Source organism: Opisthorchis viverrini, assembly GCF_000715545.1.
Source record: "Opisthorchis viverrini unplaced genomic scaffold opera_v5_35, whole genome shotgun sequence".
In the NCBI taxonomy this organism is placed as follows: domain Eukaryota; kingdom Metazoa; phylum Platyhelminthes; class Trematoda; order Opisthorchiida; family Opisthorchiidae; genus Opisthorchis; species Opisthorchis viverrini.
Genome location: NW_008751691.1, coordinates 1307272 through 1329863, shown reverse-complemented (window position 1 = coordinate 1329863; position 22592 = coordinate 1307272). Strand labels below are relative to the sequence as shown.

At 45.5% G+C, this 22592-nt stretch overlaps 2 protein-coding genes across 2 annotated transcripts in view; one reads left to right on the top strand and one right to left on the bottom strand.

The window, feature by feature from the left end:
• The window catches only part of T265_02740 (hypothetical protein), a gene marked incomplete at both ends in the record, with an annotated part of 12711 nt that extends 2838 nt beyond the window's left edge, over positions 1 to 9873 (top strand). Inside the window, one exon of the mRNA XM_009167055.1 lies at positions 9618 to 9873. Within this exon, the coding sequence (XP_009165319.1) occupies positions 9618 to 9873 (256 nt within the window). The remainder of the gene's footprint in view (positions 1 to 9617) is intronic.
• T265_13075 (hypothetical protein) overlaps positions 1 to 22341 on the bottom strand; it is a gene marked incomplete at both ends in the record, with an annotated part of 28920 nt that extends 6579 nt beyond the window's left edge. The window contains 10 exons of the mRNA XM_009167090.1: positions 1299 to 1414; positions 3977 to 4163; positions 7493 to 7749; positions 7851 to 8094; positions 9291 to 10154; positions 10261 to 10377; positions 12644 to 13009; positions 16439 to 16565; positions 20865 to 21226; positions 22198 to 22341. Of these exons, the coding sequence (XP_009165354.1) occupies positions 1299 to 1414; positions 3977 to 4163; positions 7493 to 7749; positions 7851 to 8094; positions 9291 to 10154; positions 10261 to 10377; positions 12644 to 13009; positions 16439 to 16565; positions 20865 to 21226; positions 22198 to 22329 (2772 nt within the window). The remainder of the gene's footprint in view (positions 1 to 1298; positions 1415 to 3976; positions 4164 to 7492; positions 7750 to 7850; positions 8095 to 9290; positions 10155 to 10260; positions 10378 to 12643; positions 13010 to 16438; positions 16566 to 20864; positions 21227 to 22197) is intronic.
• Positions 22342 to 22592: the final 251 nt, after the last annotated feature.

Genomic DNA, 22592 nt, shown 5'->3' with positions numbered 1-22592 from the left:
TTTTGGGGATGAACCTGGTCAGGAACGGATCGCAATTTGTGAATCAAGAACTTCCTAATTGTAAGAGCCCAACTTACAAACGGAAGCAGTTGGGAGTTTCAGTGCATCCACGTCACTCAATTACCTGTAAGGAACAGCCCAAATCCAAAACTTCGGTGTAACGAGATTTTACGCGACACCCACACAAGGTATCCGCAGCTTATTGTTGTTCAAACGGTACACCACACTGGAAAAGTCGAACGGGAAGTCCGGAGGCCAGCCGCTCCTAAAAACCGAACATCACATCGACTGGAAAGGTGCCACGTGCGGACTACGAACCAAACGAAAGCACGCTTTGATGCATGTCAGCCAATAAGGATCGAGCATCTAAAGCTCGCTGCTTCTCGCCCCATCACGAGGAATCTGACGTGACCTTATGGAGCATTCGATGATACTTCTATAAGCAGAGCCGTGGTAATCTCCCTTTGCCTTCATAAAGAGCTGTCTCAACCTAGCGTGCCTTCAGACATAACATAGCGGGCGGGACAGCAAGCCAAGGACAGACGGAAATCGCACCGTTGTCAGCAAGTCACAAACGGCGGCTATAGAAGATGCGAATGCAACCAGCTCAAACTTTGAACGAATGGGAGTAAGAGGACAATAAAACGAGTAGAAAGTGGCTGCTTCCTGCGTCGAAAATCTGGAAGTCATCAGCAATGATGGTGAGACACTGTAGTACGCCTTACCAGCCATACGACCAGTCCGATTTATCCTTATGAAGCGAAGAGTAAAGAGGGAAGGGTTGGAGTGGAATCCACGATAACCAGAAAAGGAATCCGCTCTCAAACGGAAAACTCTTGCCAAAATGTGTAGCCTTACTTATTATTGGACTTGACACGCGAAAACTGTCTGTACTGTACCATTCCGCTCCACGTCGGACGCGGAGCGCCGCCACGTCACTACCATAAAGAAGTTGGGTTTTGTGCTACTAACGAAATAACAGTAGTGAGAAATCTCACTGGAAAGGTGGCAACGGAGCCTAGCCCGGAAACTGAGCCAGTCATTCTGTGCGTTCCGATGACAACCCTACTAATTAGTAATCCGTTTCTTATTCCACAGCGCAACCCGCCCATTCATTATTTGTTTTGGGCGCCATGTATATGGTGTTTCATGACGACAGCCTCAGCTCCCAGCTAAAACAAGGGGTTCAGAATAAGTTCTGTGACAACCAACCTAGGCATAAGACATTAAGTTGTTGAATAAAAGGGGAGTATGGCAGTGCGATAGTGACGCAGTGGTACTGGTGTCAATCCACTTACTTCGGCCTCGACCAGATTTATGAGGTTCACCAGAACTTCACAATCCTGCGTGGTCATATCGATCAGTTGTAGCAGGCTCGAATTGAGTTCCAAACATACGGTATTACAGAGGACGCCTGTAAGCAAAATGGAGTAGAGGTTGGGGTAAGCACGATGGAGGTAGGGTTGAAAGACGTCCGTGGAAATGTGTGGATAATCGTTGCGAATTACTTTGCTTCGGCTCGAGATAGCTCATCGTTCGAGACACCAAGGTTCGGCGGTTCAAACCCAGCCCTAGATTATTTTGTTATCCCTATCTGGGTTTTGGCAAACTGACCGTATCGCAACTCACACACTTCTTTCGGTCGCACGGTAGCATCCACTGGAAAACTACCAGAGCTGGACAAACTATTAATAATATTATGGTAATTCCTCCCAGCAAAGAAGACCCGGGTCTGACAAGCACGAAAGATATCAGCTGAGGCAGGCGAACGGCTTGGTGAGGAAAGGGCATTGTTCGTATACCCGAATTCATTATCTGAATATCGTGTCCAAAAATCGAGGTCAACGTGGTGAGATGGGTATGGCCGCGATAGCAGCCACATATGTGGTAAGTAAGCAAAGGCAACATGTTGCAGCAGCGCGGAGTCACACAATTCTTTGATGATTCACATCGAGGGCACACCTGAGTCAATACGCTGCACGACGAAACCTGAAATGCTTTTCATCTATATAAATGTACACAGGTAGACCTAGAGTTTGCCCAAGTCAGTCCATAGTCTCGGATAGCTGGCAGCCGTGTTTAGGATGGGGTTGCCTTTATTATTGGTACAATATGTATGTATGTTATGACTCTTATCATCAGTAGTGAGCACATTTCACAGTGGATGTTTGAAAACAGTGTCTCACGAAAAATGTGCAATTAAACGCAGACTAACTATGAAACTGTATGATTTGAAGATTAACGATACTACTCGAAGTAAGCACCCGTGAAAGTCTAGGTAGAAAAAAATCAGAATAGGTGAATGAAGAGCAGAAAAACAGCTGAAAACGCTACCACTTGCCATTCTGCATAATTATCCGTAATACTCATGAGTACCAACAAGTAGTAACAACTACTAATAAGCTTATATGTCTTGTATTGGATGAACCACGTTTGATACCGGACGATTTCCCATGAAATATCCAAAGTTACGAGACATTATCATTAATGACACTCTTAGTAGTAATAATAATCATTCAGCCATAATACCCATCCGATGCCCAGCGGTAACGCAACCCGATGGAAGCCAGAAGGCTGAGATACACCTAGGTTGCCCAAGTCTAGACACAAGCAGTCGAGGTGCTGAGGTTGGGTTCGAACCATGAACCTTCGAGTCGCACCTTAACTAATGAGCTATCTCGAGCTCTCAATAATTATTTTGTACGAATGATAAATCGTACTGATTCCATCGTTTTTGTATGAGTTCGTGCACCATCCTGAGACGCCCACTGATTTGACGTTTTTCTGCACAGGGTACGGGTGTCATGCAATGTAGGCCATGGAAGAATGACAGAGTTAGTCACAGACTGGTGCGTACACGAAGAGAAATTAAAGAGGTTTCCTCAAAATAACTTCAAATATCTTGATTCGGAGGATCATCAAGGATCTGAGCGACGACGATTCGCGGTGCTCATTGTTGCTTGTGAGGAACGTCAACAACCTGAATAGTATTCACTACGTGGATTTTGGTCATAATCTTGCCTACACAAACCGTGAGGCATAAGAGTGCTAACCGCTACAACCTACGAACATAAAAATCAAGAGACGGCTGCAGACAGTCACTAAACGGATCAACTGGGTGGTAGTGACGGCGAAGATGATGCAGTCAGCGACCTCCAATTTAGTTACAGATGTCATACAAGGTGCCGTATCAGGCGCATGAAGTAGTCATGTCGGGCTCACCCGAATACGTTGGAGGGCTGAGTTAGACGGTGTTGTTTCTTACGAGATGGCTCAGTTGTTAAGGCACCATCGTACTGACCGGAAGACCCATGGTTTGAACCCAACCTGAGCATCTCGACTTCCGCTGTCTAGGTTTGGGCAACCTGGGATTGTCTCAGCTCTTGTGCTTCCTTCAAGGGGTGTTACAGCCACACGATTATTATTATTACTTCGTGATCTTCCACAAGCGACGCCGTGTGAGCAGAGCATCTCACCATTTTGGATGACAAAACATGGTAGGATAGATGGGACAGATCAATTTGGGGATTCCAGGAAGAGGAGATTAAACTGGCAACACTGCCTTGTCGCTTGTATGAAATGATCAGCATCATCCAAGTAACTTGATCATTTCGTAGAACGCAGATGGCTCAGTGGACAAGTGCTATACTTATCTAACACGTGTCCAGTTTCGTCAGCACCTTTGTAGCCAGATTGGCTATAAGTGTGAACTGAACCAAACTAAAGGGTATTTTTACTCATGATACCTATGCAAAAAGCATGCAAAGGAAGTCGAGTTGGTGACGCGCAAATCTTGGAAGCACGATGTTATCCACCATTACTTCCAGCAGATTAACAACAATCAATCACGAGGAACAGAAAACCATGAGGTTGGGGACGTCGTGGAAACCCGAACATACTCCACGCCAGAACACCTGGACTGAATTTGATTCATTGTTGACGGCGAAAAGGATGTAGAAGTGCAGATGATACTTACCCATACAGCGGTAATACACGGTGAGCGGGAGAGGTTTCAAACCATCTGACGCACTGCGGAGGAGATCCAAACATTCATGGACAGCTTGCGTGGCTGCGTGGCGATTTTCCGCAAGACCAACATCCTGATAGAGAAGAAAAACAAGGAACTGAGTAAGTAACAGAACAGAGAGTTTAGAGCAATTGTGCTGTAATAGAACATAAGTTAAGACGAATTGTTCATTCCAAGTGTCGTTGAATGGTACGACTTCCATATCCAAATATTCCACCGTGTGAATCGCAGTCAGCATATTGGGGAAGAGCAATAAACAGTGCACACTTATTCCGTGCCCATCGAGGATCACATATCCGCGAAAAATCAAGCCAATAACCTTCCGAGTAGAGATAAGCGCGTTATCTAAATCTATGGTAAGCGTTCAGGTTCACTTCGCTTCAATCGCTCGAGAACTGGTAAAATCCACAGGTGTGTCAACCCATCAGTCAGCGGTGAGATCTTCGTTTCCTTTCGAAAGTGGCTTGTTTGAAAGTTTCTCTAGGCTAGTGAAAAAATAAGAGATAATAGTTCAGCTGTAGCACCCTTTCGACGCCTAGCTGCCACGCCATCCAAAGGAGGCAAGACGTCCGGGACAGCACCAGGTTGTCCAAGCCTAGACGGGGGAAGTCGAGTGACAGAGGTAAGGGGCGAACCACGTGCCTACCGGTCAGTAAATTCGCGCTCTAACCACTGAGTCATCTTGCCCTTCTAGACTGTTTTGGTCGCGTGAGGCTCGTTACTCTAAAAAAACGTCGTCAGGAATAACCAAGATCTGTCTAAGTCCGTCAGCAGGAGAGAAACAAGAACGTATCTTACAGTGCTTTAATGCCACAAGTATAACTGAGACGTTCGACACTCACTCTGACAGTCAGAAAACAAACTTATTCAGTCGAAAAATCGAGTTTACTAAAATAGTAAAGAATTTCGGAAGATTTTCCCCTCCGTGACCTTATTTGGGCTGTCTTTGGTTGAGAAGAAACTTTTCCTCCATCATATAAAGCCAAAGTCCGGAGTTGTTGAAGCTGTAATATTTGTTTTTCAGCGGAGTTCAGGATAGAATCGCTTGTTTAAAAGTCCCAGAGTGGAAGTTGCTTGATTGTGGATCGGGAGGAACAGGGTTGTTGGTTGTATAAAGCATAACTCACCTTGGAGGCCTAAAACCATACAATTTTGGTGACCTTTTGGTGGTCTTGCTACGTTCAGGCGATTGTTGGCGTTCAGCCAGAGGCCACGTCCTTGGAATTCCAATGTGAATCCTACGGTTGTCCAGTCTTGTTTACTATATTACCAGGAGTACTGAAGGACTTGCACTTTCATTTGCAACAAAGTGGCACTTCAAGTGCAGGATGAAGTGTTTTATTGAACCAAGAATGGCTGTGGTTGGGCGAGATGGCCCAAGTGGTTAGAGCGCGAATTTACATATATATATATACGTTGGCCATCTTTTCTATCAGAGAGCGAGTGAATCCAGGGTGTGTTGTAACTTGCTGGACGGTAGTGCAACTCGGTATCGGTCCCTTGGCTTCCTGCTCCGCTCACTATGGTATATCAAAAAGCACGGTAGCTCTACACAGCCCTTTATGGAAACAAAGGAAAACTATTACAACTGTATTTATAGGGTAGTCACAGGGTGTTCCAGAATCTCCGTGAGGGGGCGAGAAGTACCGAGTCAAAGGTGCTTGACTCGGATTGGTTGGCATTCTGACCAATCAGGACATGCCTTCGTTTAGCTCGTGTCCTGCACGTGACATCCGTCCAAATGATGTGGTGTTCGATTATTAGGGACGGCTGGCCTCCGTACAGGGTAAATGCCCACAATACAAGCAGACGTGACCGAACCATACCAAAGTGTTAATATTAGTATAAGGCCTGTGATGCGGTGAAGCCTTCTTCAGGCTCGAAGCCTTGACCAAGGAATGCAGCATAATATATTCACCCTTACTTCCATTGTAAACAATGATCCGAAAGGTGTTCCTCGTATATTTAGGACAAATGTTATCAGGCGAGGTGCTTTCAACGGCACCGAGGGCCAGAAATTCAAGACAGAGTTAGGTAGATGAACCGGTGTGTGTAATCTGTTTAGTTATGTTTAAACATACGAGCAAATTCAAACAAATGTGTTCCCGTCTGCTTTCAGCAAACTCTTATCTATTTATAATCTACCAAACATCATTCAGGATATGATCTCACCAAAGATCCGATGACAAGATCTCTGATAAAAGGGAAATTCAATAGAATAATTGTACCCGAAGATTGCTCGAATATATTAGGGAACCATGGGGCAGTATATAAGAGGAGCACTCCGGTGGGTCACGACCGGTGAACCATTCGCATGTATCATACACGGACAAAGTGAATTCAGCATGCGGGATCTTAACTCCTAAAAGAATTCCAAACTTATTCACCAATAGTGTTCTGCCAGGAGAGTAACAGATTTCCCTGAGTTCCGACTCAGTATTAGCCTGTTTGAAATAGAGACGTTCTAACGTTTCTACCGTTCAGCTCCGCGGTCTGCCGCACTCAGTTTGTTGCAGGTTTTGGTGAGGCCATTAGTTCAAACACCCATTCACTCATTGCAATGTGCTATGAACGGAGCACGCGGTTCACACTTGTGGCGTGCCCCTGACTATGCAATCATGGTCGATGATATTGTCAGGCTTGCACTGACTTTCGAGAGGACATGCGTTCGTCGCCCTTTCTGTCCCAGGAGAGATATGGGCGAAGCAATCATGCAGTGTGAGACTAAAAGTGACGCAACTAAGAAATAAATGCATCCAACAGCGCCACAACGATCAAAATATCAGGTTGATTTGGATGGTATTTGAGAATCGGAAACCGGACAATCGAAGAGCAAAAAGTCGGGCTTGAACAAGTCGCTATCGTGTCTGGAATAATCATGATCGGAGCACTGAAGGTGATGAAAAGAGCTTAAGTGGAACCTCTAGTGCTAACTAGTGACTTCGAAAACGGTAGTGGTGCAATACACAATGTGTGTTCTGAAATACAGTCACGATTTACTCATCCGCTTGCGTAGCACGCGAGCTCCCTTGACTAGCACTCATTCACACCTGTCATTGACTTGTACCTCCTCACCTGATCATAGTGAAAGCTCTTGAAATGACGGCGATCCTGAAGAAGCATGACTTAACTCGTTAGATTCATTTTCTGTGAGTGAGCAAAGTTGATTCATACACAATGGAATCACGCTCGGCTCCGGTGGCCCCAAGTTCATCTACGTGACAGAACACTGGCCCAGATTGAGGAAGATCCGTGCGAGGAATGCTTTCGTTCATTTTTGAGAAATAACAGTGTACATCTATCGGACTTCAGTGACCTTCAGAACATGGGCTTCGTCCATGATCAATTTTCCAAAAGGTCAAATAAGTAATTAGGTTTCCACCGGGGACGTTCACATTAGTTTACCTCTACGACTGTGAATCGACCAGGCGTGAAAGGAACAGAAAGAAACATGACAGAACTTACTCGGAACCCACGAGTTTGTTTGAACTGACCAACCAACTGGTCACGGTAACCACGCAAATGCCGCAACAGGAGGTTAGTGGCTGTGGTGCGGAAGTGTGGAACCAAGACACAGGTATTTACAGCAGCCAACTGTTCCAAAAGATCCGTATCTTCACCAGTCCACTCCGAACGGACCTTCTGCAGCATTGGATAGAGGCGAATTTCACCCAAAGTGAAACATTCGTGTGCCAGGTACATGCAGTTGTTGTGATACAGGCCTGCAGATGGATGGGGGGGGGGGCGGAGGAACCATTCGCTTTTCAAACACAACTTAGACAACGAACGCAACAGTCGGAACATGAAGCAGTTAGGGACTCACAAGCTAAATAGAGATCTTTTTCGAGTTTGGGACCGAAAAAGCAGGGAATCAAAGAAGTATAGGAGATCAGCAGGCGAGGTACCAACTCAACGATAGTTGTCGCAAGCGGGAAAGAATTTGCTCGTTTCGCACCAACTCGAGACGATTCCGAATCCTCGTGTGCAGCGCGTACATCCAAATAGGTCTGTGCTTCGTTTATGATAGCATTGATTTGGTCTAAAAAGGTCAGAACCGATTTGGATACCTACAAAGTGAGCAACAAAGGAAGGTGTACGGTGACCAAGAAGGACGACACTGACAAGGCAGACAACAAGAGAATTAATGAAGCATGGTCAACATTGAGTATGGCACCCTAGTAGCACTGATGGGCCAGAGGTTACTTAAATCGCAGTCAGATTAACCGTCGCCTGATGGCTCCATTTGTAAGTGCCCGGTCTAACTTTATGAAGAGGATGAAGCGCGGAATTCCAACAAGAAATGTACGCGGTTCGATTGCTGCTGTCTAGACCTGTGCAACGTAAAGGGTATCATGAGTCTGCACCGAGGTTGGACCAGTACATATGGATGGGCGAGGCACCGACGCACATAATGTTGAAGATGAATCCTTGGTTGTGTTCATGTGTTAACGTGAATATCTGGCCAAGTGACGGCAAGGTGGTAGTCGTGATGGGACATAATTCTCAATAACTCCGTATCCATACCATCTATCCACTTGGTTCAAAGGAAGCACGCACGAGGGCTGAGATGCTGCCAGGTTACCCAAGCCTAGACAAGTGAAGTCGAGATGCGGAGGTTGGTTTCAAACCACGGAGTAATGAATATTAAGGCTAAACGGCTAAACACAACTCATCGCCAATTAATCCGCGTAAGCAAACAATTGATTAAACCTCCATGAACCACGATCAACTTATGCTTAGCATCAAGGTCGCCGTTCCCTGAATTTATAATCAATCCTGACTTTGAATTCACAGAGCTGATAAATCAAGGAGACTAGAAGCTAATCGTAAGTTGTCCGTGCCACCGGGAGAAAAATACAATTGAGCGAGTGTACCGCCGAAACTGGTCACAGCATCAGAGCGACTAAGGACAGTGGTCATCAGAGCGGCAAGATGGCCCAAGTGGTTAGAGCGCGAAATTACTGACCTAAAGATCCGTGGTTCAAATCCGACCTCGGGAATCACGACTTCTCCTGTCTAGGCTTGGGCAGCCTGGCCGTATTCCAGCCCTCGGGCTTCCTTCGGGTAGCATGGCAGTTAGGCACCGAAAGGGTGCTACAGCTGAATGGTTATTTGGGGATAGTGGGCAGATTTCACTATCTTGGTAGTTGTGTCATGTAGGATGACAGTGTTGCTGACAAAATGAATTCTTAAAATAGCACCAATTCAGATGAAGAAAAATTAACCCGGGATTAGAAAAATGCACCAGCTTAAACAAACTCACCCTGCACTGGGGAAAATGAAAGTGACCAAGGTCTACAAACCGAGTTAGATCTTTACGATTCTGTGCGGACTCCAGCAACTGCGACAATGAAGGTATCGGGTGAGTAGACGAGTCAGTCTGTTTCTGTCGATTGGCAGCTTGTCTCTGATACGTGTTCAGTTCCTCTTCGTCTAACTGTTCATCCCATGACTCGTCCAGGTAAGTTTCCCCTCGTTTGGTACACTCACTACCTGTGCCCACGATGCAGGTAGCATGAAATTGTTCTGGATCGGATAACAAGCTGCGTACTTGGGCCAAAACTTCATTTGTCCTGCGCTTCTCCGTCAGTCTAGATAAATCGTTAATCCACGACACCAGCAAAGTGGCCCCACCTGTTCCAACTGAAAAACCGCTAGTGTTGGACTGGGAATCTTCATTGAGAGAGCCGGTGAAGAATCCCGTTTCTTCACCGGTCACGGCCAAACTATACACAGCCTGTGTGGCTGGTGCTAAGAACTCGGCGGATCGACATTTCTTCGCTGAAGGAAGGACGGAGGCGAATCGACCGTCAATCAGACGCCTTACTAGACGATCGTCAAAATAGCCACTGTCACGCACAAAGGAGGACGAAATCGTTTGTGGTCCTTCACCATCCTTTACTGTCGATCGTGGAGAGAACACATAGGTGTGAAGTTCCTGGAAAGCCGAGGCAAGCTGCCGACAGGAGTCTTGAATGAGCGAATCCTCAGTTCTCTCGTCGGGATAAGTGGGGGCAACCAGTGACAGACGCCAGGCAGGTAACCGTACGGGTCGGTCGATGTCATCCAAATCTTCGGTGAAGTCTGTGTCATCAACCTGACGTTTATCTGCCTTATAAAAATGGGTCTGAAAAATGCAGCGAAAGATGACAATGTAGGGTGCGACTAGAGAAAAAAACAAACAACAAGGAGTTAACAGGGACAGGAGCGGACCGAATAGTAGAAAAACTTACACAGAGACGCGGCCAATCCATGAACTGTCTGGATGACTCTGAAGTACACCGGGCCTTCTCCAACCAAGGCTCAAAAAGAAGCTCCCAAAGACGTTTTGATAAGTCATTAAAACGGGCCTGAAAAAGGAGACCGAAGATGAAATGTTTTGCAATATTGGAGGGACCGGAAATTCCTCCGAGGTTACGATTGAAACATATTCAGTGGCTTGGCTGATAATTTCTCATACAGGCCAAGCAATCAATGGAAAGGTTATATCCTAGTCACTTTGAGAATTTATTTCGATGGCTGCGGTAATTTTAGGTGGTTAGTGTCAGATACGCATCCCCTATGTGCCGAAGCCAACGCTAACGGCTTTTATACTACTGATGAGTAGTTTCTGGAGTCAACTCATATTATTTATCGTTAGTCCTAACAACCTTCGACAGGCACCACGGATGATGTGGAAAAATCAAGCCAAAACAGATCAAACGAAGACAATAAGGGTGACAGCTGTGCGGATCGGAATACACCGATGGACCTTACACGGAATAGTCACAAAAGGCCCAAAAGCCATGTCAATTTCACATATCCCCTGACACAAAGCGTCTTTCGTGTTCCCCTAATTCCAGAAGAATAGCTCAGTTCCTTTCTGGAACAAGCAGTCTATGAATATGACAACTCAACTCATACGCTTCTTATTAGTTGTTAATGAAATCCGAATAGGTGTCATCAACAGACATTTAAATGTCGCGGTTACGGGGACAGGCACATTCGAGTAGAGTAATACACGCCGGAGTGGATCTTAAAAGAAAACCGATCGGCCCAACGGGTTTTGTGTGACGATTTACACAGACCGACGGTGCTGAGGGATTGGATTAACTACAAAACCTGATCGCCATTTGACGGAGTTACACGACAAGTGTAGAGTAATTGGAGAACAGTAAGCTACTAAAAATAGGAGGTATGCTACAAACCAACAAAGAAGCGGACTACGACGCAATACAGATCAAGAACGGGCCAACCGAAAGAGACAACAATAGACGGCAAGAAATATAAACCACAACTCAATATAGATCAATATCGGACCGACCAGAATCTAGGTTACAGCGCAAAGGCTGCTCTTTGTAGACTATATAAACGCAGGCACGAAGAGAGAAACTACCCAACCAACAGCGCACTGAAGAGGTCTCCTCAAACGGTGACGAAACGTTTGCAAATCACTTGCCAAGCCCGGCGAACAGATCAACAGCCACCTGATCAATTACCAACTAATACACCCGAGCTACCAATATTCCAACACATTACCAACTTAGAGAACACTCTTCGACGAATCCGGTCCCTCGGGAATGAGCGCAGCAGCAAGTGTGACTTGAAAATAGTGGTTAGGTAGTTGATCGTCTTCAACTACCTGATCGAGCGTAGTGAACAAACCGGTACCCGCTTAAATACGGGGACGTGACACGTCTGAATTCGCCTTCGTCCGCCGCTGTATGTCTGAAACGTTCCAACCGTGGCCAACTATTCGACGTGTCACTCCTTTTCAGTCAGCTAATTAAAATACAGCTGTTGTCTGTCTAATCGCACCCTAATTTAGTGAACGAATTCTTGCTTCACCTGTTACAACGCGTATCTTTTAAGTACACGGATACAATCTCCAATGTAAAACGTTTGGTTTGACTGTTCCATCGATTCGGAGCTCACCAGATAAGATGCATCTCGGATTCCCCCGTCTAGGCTTGGGCAACCTGGCAGTATCCCAGCCCTCGTGCTTCCTTCGGGTAACATGGCAGTTAGGTACCGAAAGGGTGCTACAGCTGAATGATTTAGATAAGATGGAAACCGGGGTGCAACAGACTCTTTCTGGTTCGCTTAGTTTCTATAGGCATGTACCACTGTTAGGAGGGAATCCACACGGATCCCTCTATACCGCACGTCTTCAGACACTGCTACGGACGATAATCGTAGCCCGCACGAGACTGGCCAAGAATTCGGGACGCCTGTCGGTCCGGCATCAAGACGAGATCTGATTGGTCGAGAATGTAGACCCAACAGCCAATCATGACCCAGTATTGGCCAAATGCCGGTTGCCAATGGCGCATCCAGAACGCGTCCGAAATTCCAGAAAGTTATAACCGCCCACGCTATATATATACGAAGCGCTGTACAATTGTTCCTGACTTCGTTTGGGGTATTAATATACCTTGTGCACCTTCGACGATTGCTTTTGACGTGAACGCTAGCTTGGGAGGCTCAGACCGAGAACTAAGCTCAGGAAAATACCGTTCTACAACCACGGACATTCGTGCTAGGTTTTCGGCCAACATAGTAGAGCGATATAGATTGTGAAGGCCAGCGATGGAAAAATTTTCGGTGTTCCTATCCACTGACACACGTCCAACTTACCGCTGAGTCGTTGAGAGCATCTATTAACCGGAAAAGCTGCACAAGTAGATCAGACATCGCATAAACTGTGAAACTGGCAATGATCGGTGACGGTTTAACAGGACCAAATTGTTTGCCACAATCTTCGCTGTCGTACGGTCGTCGCAACAAATTGTACATTTCCGCAGTGGAAGGCAGTGTGGAAGTCGAGACACACAGGTCATTCAGCAGTTCTGCCAAGCCACTGGTCGCAGTCGCCACGTTGCCCTCTTCCGTCTGCTGATTGTATCGACGCCAAACAAAGCACTGACGCCATAACATATCGATGTGCTCATGAAGGGTTCGCTGAAGAACAAGTAGAAGAAACTTTTGTAAACGTAAAAGCAGCTGTAGTGAAGGAACAACAGGACAAACTTATGACCAAATTAGCCAGTGAATTTTCGAGAAACATGAAGCACTTCATCTCCCGTAACCCATAGGTCGATTTGTTACCAAAGCTAGTGCACTCAAATCTCCGTGAAAACTTAAGAACTGTGCGTTGCAGATGACTTCAAACAGAACGAAACACCTATGCAGAGGTCTCAGAATAGCTTCACAACCTCAAACGCTGCAGAGACATTTCAATTCCAAAATTTCGTCCACTACTTATAAACGCTTTGCTATGCCTTGCACCGATCCGAAAATTCACCAAAATCAACCATGTTTTGGTTGGCAGGGATTTTTATGTTTCGACCCTATTCCATGCTTGGTTCCTAAAAAAAGTACCAAGTAGGAAATGTAAGTGTTCCTCGTGAATTTGGTGGCTGTTATTGTGCAGTTTGGGTGCACAATACAGTAAAAACTGCAACAACATAGAAATGTGGCTAATACATGCTGTTTGGTGACAAAGAACCAAGTTTTTTCCCGATCAAAGCCGTGAATTATCTTGATCTTCAGTGGTGTGTTGGTAGGAGGTTGATGAGAGTCGCCCAATCAACGGAACAGGTCTTATCGAGCTACCAACCTTCAGGGCAACGGAAAGACCCTGTTCATTTCGGCTAGAAGTCTACTGGACATTCATTTAATTGCAGAGCCTGAGAAACGCAATCGCGAATAACCGTCTTTATTGCCACCATTTCCTGCTCAAATTTTCAATACTCACTGAACTTGTCATTGAATTTGACTCACTGAATTTGATTGGAAAAAGGCGGAATCTCAATAAATTATTTTGTCTGACGAAAGAGTGCGAGCTGCCTTTAATACTAAATTAATTTGGATGTGAAAATTAGCGTATGCATGAGTAGAATAGAGCGTAATGCACTACTCAGAAGGTTGCTGAAAACTCCTCGACAGCCCACGACCGGTTTTGCCCTTCTTGGGGCTTATCAGGTAGGTAGTAGAACGTAAGGTTGACGGACTGCGCCTACCTGATGAGCCCCAAGAAGGGCGAGACCGGTCGTAGGCTGTCGAAGAGTAATGCATTACAAAATATATATGTGTCGCGATATCTCGAATATCGTAGCGACTGAAACATGAGGCGGCCTAGTGCAGCCCATTCGGTTGCCTGGAAACATCAAAACGGAAAGATTCAGCTAGGTTCCAGGTGAGTCCCTCGAAAAAACCAAATCAGTTTGCAAATAAGTGCATATTCGCTAGAATAGAGAGTTTGTGTGCGTTTTGCAGTTTAATGACATCACATATCCACTTGTCTTCTCTGTTCACGATGTCGAAGAGACCTCATTACCGTTACATCCCACATGTTGTTGGTCTGCATTTGTGTACAGGATGATCTTGAAATGAAATGACCAGGAAAACAACAATGAGTCATTAATTAAGTAGTATACATCACGGCGCTGCCACAGGAGAAACTTATTTTCCGTGCTTTGTCCCCATAGAAAGACAGGAGGAGGTTATCGTTCGGTGCTCGGAAGTGAGAAACAACCACAGAAATTGAAGATGAAACTATAAAGGGTTATCCACTGTGGTTACACCGAATTCATTTTGCCATGTCCTGTTAGTGACAAACCCGACCTCTGGATACCGACTTCCCCTGATTGGGCTTGGGTAATCTGGCAGTATCCCAGCCTTCATGCTTCCTTGAACAGCATGACATCTAGGCGCCGAAAAGGTGTTACAGCTGAACGATTGTCATTATCATTAATTATTAGTTACAATGAAACATTTTTGATGCTCAAAATGAAACAAAATAGTCAAATATGACTTGAGCTTTGCTAATGCGAACGTTGATTTCATCTGCCAGAGTAAAATCGTGGATTATTCAGCTATCAAGACAAGTACTTCACCTTGAAACTCCTCACCAACTGGCAGACATTTTACACTCCATAATTTGTCCCGCCTTCTGAGCTTTTAGGTGAATGGGTTCAAACTGTCACCGAACTGAGGCAATGTGGTGTTTGAAAAAGTGAGGAACCGGAGAAGTGACTGGGCGTTAATCGGTATATCTCAGGCTGATGTTCCGTAGTGAAGTGAAACGACCTGTGCTCAGGATCATGCTAGAACTAACAAGTGACGGCATTCAGAATCAACTGTCTTCTAGTTACGTTTTTCGCTTAATTTTTTCCAAGGGTGATATGCTTGATGGATGCAGAAAGCGCGTTTTCGGTTGTGTAACGGGTAGTTCCATTGAAGAATGTGTCCAGCCCCAGAAGCTGCGTTGGTTGGGACATGTGTTACGTATGCCGAACCATCGTTTGCCGAAGAGAGTACTGTTTTCCATGCCCAATTCGGAGTGGCGTAAACACCGAGGTGGCCAACCCTTGACTTGGCAGAGGAGTATGAAGGGGATCACGAAACGCTTGGGTGCTGTTGGTGCTACTCGCCTTGCAGGATGGGGACCGCGTGATCCTCACTGTGCCTGGTTGGAGACACTACAAGATATGGCTGCAAACCGATGTCACTGGCGTTCTTGATGTCAGTTTCTATCCAGATTGTCTGAGTGAATGTCTGGAGTTACATGCACCTCGGAATGACTGTGGTAAGCCAGTACTAAGTCCCTTCCCCGTCCACCTTCACTCTTTTCTTTACAATAAGGCTTTCAAATAAATCATGGTTGTACGGCAGTGAAGCATCGGTGTTGAACACTGATGTTATGCTGTCGATGATGACGAGATATCTAAAAAACGGTTCGTTGTTATTCATCTTACGAGGGATACTGTATTGAGTAAATGGTTTGAACTCTAGAGTAACCGCCACCATAGGCCTTTACCAGCGAGAAGTGGGACTTCTGACATCTTGAAAAGTTCTTGTGAGGATGCGCTCGCGTAGTGAGCACAGTCTGCAATGATGGAGAAGATAGTGCCTCCATCCTCAACACTGCATGAAGCTGCAAAAACTGAGGCTTGTAGAAAATACATAATCGGTTATAATGTCTGTTTGCACAAACGTGTTACCAAACGGAAAGCACCAACAAACCAGTGTGCATATTGACCGCCTTAAAATTGCTTAAAATAAACCTAGCTCCTCACCCGCTTGTTCCAATTTATGGAAGATACAACTGCTTGCAATCCGCGTGAGCGATCCGTTCATCCAACACCCGAACCCATCAACATAATAGTTAAATAAACAATCTTCCAGCTGTAGCACTCTGCTATGCAACCCGAAGAAAGCACGAGGGATGACATACTGTTAGGTTGTCCAAACATATACAAGACCAGTCGAGATGCCGAGGTTTGGCTGGAACCACAGACCTTCCAGTGTTTGCACCTCAACCATTGAGCTATCTCGAGCTTGTACGCATCAAGAACCCTGACATCCAACCAGACAAGGTTCCATGCTCCGTAGAGGGTACCATAACAAAAACGAATGCATTGAACTCACCTTACAGTCTCGGAGAGTGAGACAGAATCCCTGAAAAACCAGCGTGTTGTCTTTGTTGAATTTTGTCGGTTGACTCAACAACTTCTCAACCTCTTCCAAGGCGGACACGACCTCACTGGTATAAAGACTGGGAGGGGAGTAAGGGTTGAGGATGAGTTAACGAACACGCAAATAATTAGGGTTTTATGCTAACAAAATTTGTGTAGGTGGAACGTTCGTTTCGCGAGTTGAGGAGCTGTGTATTTTACGTAACAGACTTCCCAAAAGCCTGGTACTAAGCTTTCATGCAGATAAAATGCGCTTTTAGATCACAGTCGTTCGTGCACGCCAGGGAGGACACAGCACGTGCCCCAAATGATCTTGCTAGACCGGATAATGTTTGCCGCGACGCTTAACGCGAAATTTCCAATTGTCTGGAACAGTAAACTAATATAATGTAAGGTAAAACCGAGACATCCACGTTGCCGAATTATGGTTTGTGATAGTCGTGACAACAAGAGGAAGGGAGGCCGGATGTGCAGACATTCTGATTAGTTTCACCATCCAGCTGAGTCGGTGTGTTCGGATATATCGTACCAACGACCCCGCGCAACCGAATACGCTCAATGACAATAGAGGTATTCGGTCGCACAATCCAATCGTAATTGATTTGCCAAAGACTCGTCCGAGTGTCCGAATTTCCAGAATGTTGCCGCCTCACGCACTTTAAATACGACTGCTTGTACATAGGTTTTGGACTTGGTTTCTGACGTTTAATATACTTGATGTTTGAGTTGATGCACAACGCCATAAAGAGTACCAGAAATTCAAAGGGGACACCCTTGGTCCACAGAGTCAAAGGCAGATATCATTTCAAGAAAAACCACGATTATTGGTTGCTGGAGACAGTGTCGCCGTTCCACAATCTGTCGAATGGTGAAAATATGATCGGTGCATCCTCTCTCAGGTCAGAACCCAGCTGGGTCTTCGCGGATCAGTATGTCCCTGTGTTCAGGCAACCTTCGGAGAGAGCACCTTCGACGCCACAGATAACAGGTTGATATCATGGTGGCTTTCACACAGCGTCTGCGTACTCATTTTGGAGATAGGAACAACTGTCAACGTGCCCTATTCTACAAACACTTTCAATTCGATCCAAATCACGCCAACAACTTTTGTTACATGGTTCACCAGGGAGTCGCCACCTTCTTTGAACAGGCCTGGATACAGACCATCCAGTTTTGGTGCCTTCTCGAATTACAAAAAGGATAGTTCCAACTTTATTCCTTCTGCTGACTAGCAACTAAGGTTTGCACTCCGTTTTTCGGCATGTAATATCTCGAGGAGCTGTGTTGCAGGAGGCCAGTTAAGCTGTCCCCGAAAGTGTTCGGTCTATCTTTTCAGTCGAGATTTTCGCGAGTGAGATACTACACCCGCTCCTTTGCTTATCGCTTCACTGGCCACCGGTTTACTTTGGCCATCGACAGTATTAGTTGAACACAGCTGATTTCGTTGACAAAACCCTTTTTCGTCTCCAGAGCTTTCATCGTCCGCTAAAGCTCTAGGTTTCCTGTCAGGTTCTACGCTATTTGGGGTTTGAGGGATTTAACTGTGCCGTCGTACTGATGGCCTAGTGGTACGGATTATATATCCACTGGTCATTTGATCCGATAGAGGTCGGACAGATGGCTTCAAACGCCGTTAGCGTGGCTCCTTCCATATCTTACCATGCATCGTTCAGGCGCTCGCTACTAGTGAAAGGAAGAAGGTCCTTGCTGTGGAGTTATTTATTCGGAAATGCCAACTGACCGGTTACAGACCATTGAACAGGGAAGCAAAACACTAATCTGCATCTTAGTTCCAAAAACTGGACACAGATCTTCTCCCGAACGAATCTTCCTAGAGATTCGATGCCTCCACCCATTCGTTGGTCAAATCCAAGCAAATGTTCCACAGTGGTCCCACGAATTCCGCAACAGAATTCCATTTTTCAATCGACCCAAAGTGAAATTCTACGAACAACACATACTACTCGCGTGCCTCCCGATCAGTAGTATCACCGTTACACCAGTACCGTGGCAGAGACGATACGGAGAAGCCAAAACGATAGCAGAGTATCAGGATGGACTGTAAGACAATGGTTAAACGCGTGATGTGAAATGAACGACCTAAGAAGGGATCGAACGCCCAAAGCACTAAAGTCCCATTAACACTAAAAGTGCCGGAAAACCTCGCATCAAAGTTGCCTGTTAATTGCAGACGTAATACTTGTGGAACCAGAAACGACAAAGTAGCATAGTATGAAAGAGCATTGACTTTAGTTTTCTAACTGATACTGGCCGTATCTCAGAATTTGTTCTGTTAAGCTCTAACCAGCGTACACCCAACGAAAAAGAAGTCGGTTTTCCCGGTACATATTTGAGTGTCCGAACAATCCCTCTAACTGAGACACGAATTATAAATCCCAAACCAAGAATGAAGGGGACCGATAGTGACTTTTAGGGATAATAACGGAAAAATTATATAGTTTAATTGGCCATTTCAGCCAATGGGAGCAAACCATGATACCTATCCTTTCAACGCCATAATTTATGACCCTATAGTAAATAAAAGTGCACGCAACTGAACCACATGGAACCTCAATGTACATCCAAAGGCATGTCATCTCAGAAAGCCACGTACAGGCTTGCTACTAAAACTTGATTCGATATCAGTATGATTAATTTAGAACGACAATTATAGGCCAACATCGGGCTCTCAACCATATCACTGGCGCATTAACTTTCAGAATTTTGAAGTTTACTGTGAAGCATTCAAAAACAATTCAAACACACGAATTACTTCCCACAGGCTTTGGACGAATTCCTCTGATGTGTCTTCTCAGTCAACGAGACCGCTGGCAACACATTGTTTCACCAAAGACTCTGAGGCACAACCTGTTGATTCACAGAGGTCTTACAGAAGGATTGTCTGGCCGGCGCCCGGACACAACGCGGACTCACAAACCATTGAACAGCATAGATTCGGAACATTCCATTATGCCCTGATTGATGAAACGGCCTTACGCGTCAACCATAAACATCACGTACTGATTGTACACGCCCGTCAGCCAGAGCGAATCCTGAACTAAGCCCTATGATTTTCTGCAGGCAGTACACGGATTTTTACCTGATTGCGATGCAAGTCTTCAGCGAAGCATTCAAGTGGAGTTCAGCAGTTAGACAGCGTCACATGATCCAACAAGAACGTTCAGAATCACTTTAAGTGGCTATGTGCACTTTTCGGTGAACAGCCTAATCATTCTACTTCCGTCAAGTTCCATAAGAGAGCACACGTTTAGAAATATATCTATGTGCATATGACCACTTTTCAAAAGAAACTACTTTTGGTTATTACCTTGATGTGATGACTTTCGGGGGAAGCATCTTGTCACGAAAGGGCGGCCAGTGTTCCGCAGACGCAAAATAAATCCGATGCCATGCTAACCTCAGAAATGAGGTTGGTGAAGTATTTTGGTGGAAACGATGTAACTGCATCCATTCAGATTAACACTTTTGAATTTATGAATGGCGACCGGATAACAGAAGTCACACGCCCAGGTTTGCATTTCATGATAGTGGCTGCTTTAGGTTTGATCCCCGAAGGACCGACCATATGTGCGCAAACATCACTTGGCAACCTGAGTAATTGTCAACACTGACTAACACGAGGTTTTCACATGCTGCCTGACGTTGAAAGGACCCAGACACAGTACAGCGGAAGGCAGCTTGACAGACCACTATCTTTAAGTGCAACCGACTGGAAATAGGCCATGAGAAAAGAGGCAATCGATTGACATAGTGGTAAGATCCAAGGACCTTTTATAAACAAGACAATTGAAGGCAAATTGGCCACACACTGACGGCACTGCGCTGATGACCACTGAAGGCCTCTTCTTGAAGACTCCTGAGCATCGAATTTCCACATTGCACGTTCCAAACCTAGACAGAAAATTCGCATCACAAGAAAGCCGTTCACAGAGGCGCCTCCTAAGGGGGGTCACTGCCTTGGGAAGTTCCAAAGTAGCGTTCCTCGTCATCCCAAACATAGTGCTCAATTCCCTGGAGTGAAGCCATCCAGGAAAAGGGGAATCTCCGTTCATTGCGATGGTTTCTAATGACGGGTTGCTGTCGTTTATTTTCAGCCACTTTGGATTGAATGGACCACATGCTTTTCCTAATCATGCAAGCCTGTATGTTCGTTATGTGATGATTTGTATAAACTGCATATCAATACAGACCATCATCACTTAAATCCTAGGTTCGCAACAGCATAACAATGAAACTCAGTCCGAATCCAGTCCAGGTAACAAAACGAAGGACCGGGTTTAGAGCAGTAGACACAACTGCAAGCAATGACTAGAAAATGACTGAAAATCCCACGACAAACTCTGAAGACCAGACCACACCTGTAGGTGTCTGAATCAATATCCAGACAATCGGCTTGTTCCATCCGACCCAATCCACCAAGATCCTCCTCTAGTCCACTGGTGGTGGCTGGCCCTTCTGGATCACCGTCTGCCACAGGCCTGACATCATCTTCTTGGTCTGACAAGTCCAAATGAGATCGCGAGACACACTGACAAAGCTGACGGACCGATGTCGATAACAGATCGATCGCCCGGTGGACTTCTAATAAGTACACACAGTTAGCGTGCATATCTAATGTCTCCTTCAAAGTGGACACAATCTCCGAGTGTGCCACGGAAGCCGATAACGTATGGTCGCCATCCACAGATAGTGAGTGGGATCCGGTCAGGGTTGGAACAAGCTAAACGGGTCGAGAAGCGGCAAAATGACAACAATTACAAAAAGTTAACAAGCTGTCGGTTCTCAGTTAATGAGAAACACAGGACAACACAGGATACAGCGGAATTCATAGATAAGGACGGAAAGCTGATGGGTCATTCAAATAATATAGGAAACGCCACTAATGCATCTGAAAGAATAGACCACCACAGACGAGGCCAACAATGACAACTTATGCTTGTCATGCAAAGAGATGATGGTTTGGCTTTTGAATGAACAAAACAACTGAGCAGCACTGAAACTACTTTTATGGTGTTGATGAATTTCCTTAGCAATACCTCGATAGTGAAGCATCAGTGCCAGCACTGATGTTGCTGTCCTTGATGATGATGAGTACCTCGGTAGCAGAAACTCCTTTGAAGGTTTAACTAACAAAAACCCAACCGCAACAGTGCGGCATTAGTTACTCCATTTATGTGAGTAATGTCGTTTGTTTTGGAATCTTACGATTGGCATGACATTCCTGGATTTAAAACGACCGGATATTGTTCCACACATATGTAGTCCAGGGTAAAGCATTCTGTTCTCAATCAAGCACCCCCCCCAACACGCTTGTGTGTGTTCGAGGTGTGTCGACACCGCATATTTCTCCTAAAGGTTGGCTGGCCTAGGCACTTCGTGTTCCACATATGATGCCGCTCTGAAATCGATTCGGTCCGTGTTACCCAGTCTCAGGGGATTTGATACCAGAAACAACCATGCCCACGCTTGGGGTCTACACCTCGGGAAGATTAGCGTTGGCAGACCCATGTTGAATAATTATTGGTTATCCACCTAAGACTCGAGTATACTGTTAGTAGGAAACGATGAAAGAGCAAACATGGACACTCCTATGATGTCTAGGTACAACTTGAGTTCTAATGCGAGAATGGAAGCATGACTGCTGGTGTAACTTATAAAACAAACTCAGCCGAAGTCAGACTCAAAACCTACTTCTTTCAAACTTTCAAACTCCTGCGCCAACTGAAAGATTTCCGAGTGCTTCGGTATGAAAGCATGGTGTTCCTGAAGAACTTTACACAGTGCCGCCCTGGCGGTTAGCACTCGCTTATCCCAATCGGTCATATTATATACGCTACAAGAGAATAGCAAAAGAACGGTGTAAAGCCAGAAGGGAACAAACGGAAAGTGGCTTCTAGGTATACTCATGTGGGTTGAGCACTAAATACACTGCCGCATTCGATGACATGCTGTCATACCAAACCGAGATGGTACGAGATGGTATGTAAACTACTCACCAGTGAGTGGCAGTGATTCTGAGTAAAGCGGACGTTGTAGGTGATGCAACTAAGCTGATTGGTAGACCCGTCCACCAGATGGTGCCTTTT